Consider the following 7,103-nt stretch of genomic DNA (forward strand, 5'->3'; position numbering starts at 1 on the left):
AAAAAAAAAAAAAAAAAAAAAAAAAGAAGCCGGACACCGTGGCTCATGCCTATATTCCTAGCACTCTGGAAGGCCAAGGTGGATGGATTGCTGGAGCTTAAGAGTTTGAGACCAGCCTGAGTAAGAGCAAGACCTCATCTCTACTAAAAATAGGAAACTAAAAAAACTAAAAAAAAAAACAAAAAAAAAAACTAGCTACGCATTGTGGTGGGCACCTGTAGTCTCAGCTACTTAGAAGGCAAGAGAATCGCTAGACCCCAACAGTTTGAGGTTGCTGTGAGCTGTGACTCCAGGGTACTCTAGCCAGGGTGACAGACTGAGACTCTGTAGCAAAAAAAAAAAAAGAAAAAAAGAAAGAAAGAAAGAAAAATAGCCAGATGGAGGCTGAGGCAAGAGAATTGCTTGAGCCCAGTACTTTGAGGTTGCTGTGAGCTATGATGCCAGGGCATTTTACTGAGGGCAACAAAGTGAGACTCTGTCTCAAAAAAAAAAAAATTCAGAAACCGTTTAAAGGAATCTGTAACACAACGTACTTATCAAATGTAAGAAGAAAATTCCTGTAAAAAGTGAAAGAAGAACATAACCTTTTAATTATGCAGTGGCTTTGCTATTCTAGATTAGTAGCAAAAGAAGACTATAATTGTGGTCCAGAAATATTTTTGTGTGATAACAAAATTACTGACATTATTTCCTACTTTTTCCCCTCTAAAAATTTTTGTTCTAAAATGGAGAGCTGAAGGGGTTTTTCTTACTCTCCCATTACTCTTGTTAACCTCTGTAGTTGCACTTTCCCAAATTTACTACCAACAGCTACCTTTCATTGATCACCTGCCGTGTACCAGACATTCGGGGAGGGATTGGATAAGTGTTACCTCATTTAGTTCTCACCATTAGGCTGTGAGATGGACGGTATTACTCTGTGTTAGAGATGAAGAGGGAAGGGAGTCTAAGAAGGTCATTGGATCAGAGTCACCCAGGTGTTCAGTAGTAGCATGAGGGTGTGAATCCAGGTCTGTCTGCCTACTAAGTCTATTCCCTTTCTATTACTCTTTGGTTCTTCTTGTTAAAGAATGTATTGGAAAAGGTAGCCATTAAACATCCCAATACTTAACCTCCTTTCCCAATTTTTGCTCAGTGCATGGTTTTCTAATTTGGAGTTCAAGGATATGCTTAGAATGGTATACTAATTTCCACAAGTGTGTGTATGAAGAAGATTTTTTTTTTCTCCTGTCTTAATACTGGGTTGAAGTTGTCAGGTGGACTTGATTGCCCTATAGTATCCTTGGAGGAGTCAGAAGAAGCGGGAAAAGGTGCTAGGTTGAATGTGAATGAGCAGGTACCAACGTGAGCTGTTCCTAACCCAGAGTTAGCTGCCAGGGTGAGGTGGAAGGGCACTGCCATGTATAGAGTAATACACTTACATGTCTTATCTCATGTAATTCTCACAACAGCCTCTGTGGTAAATGATTTTAGCTCCAATTTATAGATGGGTCAATTGAGGCATAGAGAATTAAGCATATTTGTCCACAGTCACACAATTAGGCAACAGAGTCATCAGCATTCCATTGACCAACACAGGTTTGTCTGACCCCAGAGCTCACCTTCTTTTCTTTATGGTGTTTTCTCATTTGTAGTAACAATGATGTTTCTTGTGCTCCTACTATGTGCCAGTTGGGTTTCTTCCCACTTAACTTGATTATGTCACTTGATCCCTACAATAGCCTGATGAGCCACATACTCATTTCCATTTTATAGGTGACTAAATGGAGGCAGAAAGTTGAAGTAACTTGTCCAGAATCGGAGAGCTAGAGAGTAAGAAGTCAGGGATAGTCTCTACTCCAACTCTGCTTTCTTACAAAGTGTAGTTTCAGTAATAAGTTTCTGCTGACTAGAGCTACACTCTCCACTCTGCCCTCTCGCTGCCCTTACCTGCACAATGAAAGTAGAGGGGTTATTTAGAAAAGAATTTCTTTGGTTTTTTTAGGTAAGTAAATTGAAGGGGAGGAAATACTCTTCTATGAGGAATTGTATATAAAGATGCTATTTCTCTCTGTAGGCCTGAGATCTAGCAGGGCTATTTCGATAAGTACTACTTAGGATACTTGGCTGTCATGAATTAAATGGTAATAACCTCTGCCTTCTTAACCATTTTACTAAAGATAAGAAAAACTCAACCATTTAATGACCAGATTGCAAGAATGTCTCTTAACCTCGATTGCGTGAGAGTCACCTTACTTCCCCTCCTCACACCCAGTAGCCTGCTGTCTGATCTGGGCTTGTATTGTTTTGTTTTGATGAGTGCATGTGTGACTTGGTGAGCACAATGCAATTCTGAAGCATCTGCCATTTTTCTTTGGTTGTGATGAAGCATATTCCCATGAAATGAAGTGACCTTTACAGTACACAATGCCAGTGCCTCACTCCGCTTCATCTCCAATATTAAGAGCATGGCAGCGCTTCGTGATGTAATTCTTTGGCTTGCATACAGCTTTATTGCAGGAAGGACACAAGTGTTGCGTGTAGTGAAATGATAATGATTCAAAAGCCACATCCCTTTTGTTCTTTGAATTTTTCTCTTTCCTCCTTTGATTCTGTTTATTTAACAGCACCCCCTTTACAACCAAATGAGACTAAAGGATTAAGAAAAGCTGGGTTTGACTCTATCATTTAACCTCTCCGGGCCTCAGTTTCCTCCTCATAAAAATGAGAGATAATGTACGATAAGCAAGTAGTTCACAGCCTCATACAGAGCAGATGTTCAGTATCGAGAAGGTGCCATTATTAATATTATTATCATAAACTGCAAAGATGATCTTATGATGTAAAAGCTTGGGATTTGTTTTGTTATGGTAGTAAATAGTGTTTCCCTGAGGAACGCTTTGTGTTGCTTACTTGCGATCCAAGGAAAACAGTGGAATAGTGTTTGCAGTAAGGAAAGACAGCTCTTTGTTCCCTTCAACAGACAAAAGAAGCTTATTATCGTATCAACTAGTGACTGTTGCTATTGAGATGGTTTATTTGTATGTTTTTTTTTTCTGTTTCTTTCCTAGGGATTTATTTGTGGCTTTTCAATAGCAACAGGTGCAGCAGCAAGACTAGTATCAGGATACGACAGCTATGGAAATATTTGTGGGCAGAAAAATGCAAAGTTGGAAGGAATACCGAACAGTGGCATGGACCATACCCTTCGGAAGTGAGTAGACTCTCGCTGAATGAAGCACGCTGAAAATTTTAAGTAGGCCACAACAGAAAATCCTGCTTTTCTTATTGCTTTAAAGATACATCTTACTGAATATTATTTTTGCATGATTTCTAATAGTGTTTTCATTCACACCGTGCACCCTAATCATTCTTGGTTTTGGTCTAGTAGAAATATATTCCTTAGGAAACAAAATTAGCTACCATGTTAAAATGGACTTCCTTGAGATTTTAATGGGTAAAGACTTCATCTGAGAGGCTGGCTTTTGTACTCTGTTTTCCCATTGGCCTTTAAGTTGTACACGAAATTTTAACCCAGGAAGTAACAATCTTTTCCCTAACATTATAAAAAAAGTTATTAAAAACAATTTGCAATGTATCATTTACAAGTATTTATCAGTTTCCAGTTTTGTAAAAGGTTGACAAAATTCTCCTTGTCAGCCTTTAAAATTTGCTTTGGGTTCTCAGTATTCATCTTTTGGATTTCATGAAATTCCTGATATAATTGCCTTCTTTTTCTTTCCCTTTTTTTTTTTTTAGTTGCTTTTTTTCCCCTCAAAAGTGCTATTATTTTGTTTTAATGTCAATGGGGAAATATATTTTATCTAGCCTACTTTATGTATGATGCCAATATATTTGTTCAAATTGTATATTTATGCTCCATTGAAATTTACTAGACATTTCAAGTGTTGACCTAGGTCTTAAGAATTAATAAGACTAATTTTCAAGAAACAGGTTCATCAATCCAGTTAATGCAACTTATAGGAAAGAGCTAAGCAGATAACATTTTTTAGGTTATAGTTCTTTTATAATGCACTTTCTAGGAAGATAACATGTAAAAACTATGTCTATTATTATATAAATCTGTTGGCTAAATCTGGATCCCTGCTGGGTAGCATATGATTAATTTGACGATTTCACAATCTTGAAAAAATCTAAATAGTTAATCATTTCTTGGAGGTATTCCTTGCATTAATAAAGACAAGATAGTGCAGTTCAAGAAAATAAAAATTTAGGCTGGGCGCCTATGGCTCAAGTGGCTAAGGCACCAGTCACATACACCTAGGTGGCGGGTTCAAATCCAGCCTGGGCCTGCCAAACAACAACAATGGCTGCAACCAAAAAATAGCCAGGCATTGTGGCAGGCACCTGTGGTCCCAGCTACTTGGGAGGCAGAGGCAGGAGACTCGCTTGAGCCCAGGAGTTGGAGGTTGCTGTGAGCTGTGATGCCATGGAACTCTGCCTAGGGGGACAGCTTGAGGCTCTGTCTCAAAAAAAAAAAAAAGAAAAATTTAAATGACAACAATGAGTATTTGTGTAACATGCTGGTCTATAAGCATATAATACTACTTGAGGTGGCTGTAACAGAGGCTTAGAGAGGTAGAAGTAACTTTCCCAGTGTCCCTTAAGTGGAGGGCAGTAGAAAATCCAGTGTGGAGTTTTTCTCTTGATACGCACCTGAAGCCCTTGAGAGAAATGAAAATTGGATTTATAGCAATTTGGAGGATTGTCTTATTTATTCTACTTTATAATTGCCTCAAGAAATTAATACAAATTTTAGGCTGCATGTTATTTTTTTACCAAGACTACCCAGGTCTTTTTGTTTGTTTACTTTTTTTAATTTTTGATTTTCTTTTAAATTTTTTGAGGGTAGATCTTGCTTTGCCTCCCAGGTTAGAGTGCTGTGGCGTCAGCCTAGTTCACAGCAACCTCCAGCTTAAGCCTCCCAAGTGGCAGGGACTACAGGTGCCCGCTGCCATGCCCAGCTAATTTTTCTGGGTTTTGTAAAGATTGGATCTCACCATGTAGCTCAGGCTGGTGTTGAACTCCTAACCTCAAGTGATCCTCCACATCATCCACCCAAAGTGCTAAGATTACAGGCATGAGCCACTGTGCCTGACCTTGTTTACTTTTTATTTTGAAATGATTTTAGACTCATAGAAGTTGTGAAAATAGCACAGAGAGTTCCACATTTTTTTAAGGTACCATCTACACTGTAAAATATGGTTTAACTCTATAATGCTGTTGACACATACCAAATATACAGTATTATCATTTAGGTAATTGAAGAGATACAAGCAAAGGGCTCTCCTCCCTCAGGCGCACTGCTCACCTGGAGTGAGAATCATTTTTATGGCTCCTTTTCATAACTTGCTAATGATTCCACACATATTCTCACCATAAGGTTTGTGTAAATACCACTTTTCCCCGCTTATCCTTGTGGTTCATCTGGTCGGTCAAGATTTCAAATCCTTGAATTAGTCTGTGTACATTTTGCCTCTTGCAAAGAGAGACTGCTTATTACTCTGAAAAAGTATTTGCTGTGCCCTGAATGCTTAGCATAGTTGAGAGCAGTTTGTGTATGGGGAAATAGTTTCCCGAGTATTGTTATTCCTTAACTCACGTATGTATGTTTAAAATTTGGTTTTCATCTCTACTTTGACCTTTCGGCAGTATGACCTTTTCCGTGCTAACCCATTTAAATTTTTCTGCTTATTTTCTTTTTTAATGAATGGTACATTTTTCTTCATATCTTTCCCAGGTAAGTCTCTAATATTTGGATTGAAAGAGACAGAAAGGCAGCAGTCTTTTTGTTCGTTGCCTTTAGTCCATCCTCTTCTTTCTCCTGCTAAATGCATCGGTTTCTTTCTTTTATAATCATTTCCTCATATTGTTTTGGCTTCATTATGAACGCCAGGCCCTTCCATTAGGTCCCCAGTACAGCTGCTTTGTCACTATTATCTCGGCTGGACTGTGCTTACTTTCTCCTTATCCTCAGATGCTAGTACAGCATCTAGTGCTTACTAGGACCCAACAAATGAGTCCTCTGAAATCTCACAAACAACTAATTCTTTCTTACCTTCATGAGTATTGTTTCGTTTACCAGAAAAATGAAAATTCCTCCCATTCTTCATGTGGCTAAATTTTTCATCCTTCAGTTCAAAATGTCACTTCCCAGAGAGGTCTTGTTTGGTCTCACAGTTTAAATCCAATATTTAAAGGTACTCTCATTGCATCCTATAATATTGCAATGATGCATTTTTTAATCATTTGTTTAATGTGTGTCTCTCTTAGTTGTCACAAGAGAAAAGATGTGATCTATTTTACTGCTATATTCTCAGGGCCTAGCTCACTGCCTTGAACATAGTAGGTACTCAGTTAAATACTTGCCGAATGGATAAATAAATTTACTTCCTCAGAAGTAAATATTCTAAGAGTGAATTACTGAGTGTGAGGATTTGAATATTTTAAAATTATTAATGCATATTGCTCTATGGCTTTTCATAAAGACTGTCCCATTTACATCCAGTGTCTGAGATTGCTTTATCTTTGCTAGTATTATTAGTTCTTATTCTTTACCAATTTGTTAAACCGGAAAATATTATTTTATAGTTTTAATTTGCGTGTCTTTGATGATTATTAATGAGTGTGAACATCCTCCCCCCGTGTTGGTCAGCCCCTCATGGAAGACTGTTGTGCTAGCACATCTATTCTTGGTCTTCTTATCTCTAATCTGCTCCATCCTTTATTCTGTGATAGGATTAAGTTCTTTAAGATAGGGTTTTTTTATATTGACATTTCCCTGCTCAAGAGCCTTTTATGTGTGGGTTGGCTGTAGTACCAAAGAGGAGCCCCCTCCAGGTCCTGCCGGCCTCACTGGGTAGACCCATTTCACCCACACAGTCTTCTCTCCTTGTTTCCAGTGTGCCACTGTTACAGTTCATGATATTCAGTCGACTCTGCCTCTATGCAGTTCCTTATTTCCTGTCTGCCAATCTGAATTCTTGAAGCACTTATGATGGGTCTCACAGCTAACCTCCATATGAAATATTCCAAAACTGGCTCGGCACCTATAGCTCAACTGGCTAAGGCGCCAGCCACGTACACCTAAGGTGGCGGGTTCG

General features: G+C 38.5%; 1 protein-coding gene across 1 annotated transcript in view; it reads left to right on the forward strand.

Moving 5' to 3' along the window:
* SLC44A1 (solute carrier family 44 member 1) overlaps positions 1-7,103 on the forward strand; it is a 96,554-nt gene that overhangs the window by 8,438 nt on the left and 81,013 nt on the right. Inside the window, 1 exon segment of the mRNA XM_023510555.1 lies at positions 3,051-3,193. Coding sequence (XP_023366323.1) covers positions 3,051-3,193 — 143 coding nt within the window.

Source organism: Otolemur garnettii, unplaced genomic scaffold (assembly GCF_000181295.1).
Source record: "Otolemur garnettii isolate 467f Iridium unplaced genomic scaffold, OtoGar3 scaffold00014, whole genome shotgun sequence".
In the NCBI taxonomy this organism is placed as follows: Eukaryota; Metazoa; Chordata; class Mammalia; order Primates; family Galagidae; genus Otolemur; species Otolemur garnettii.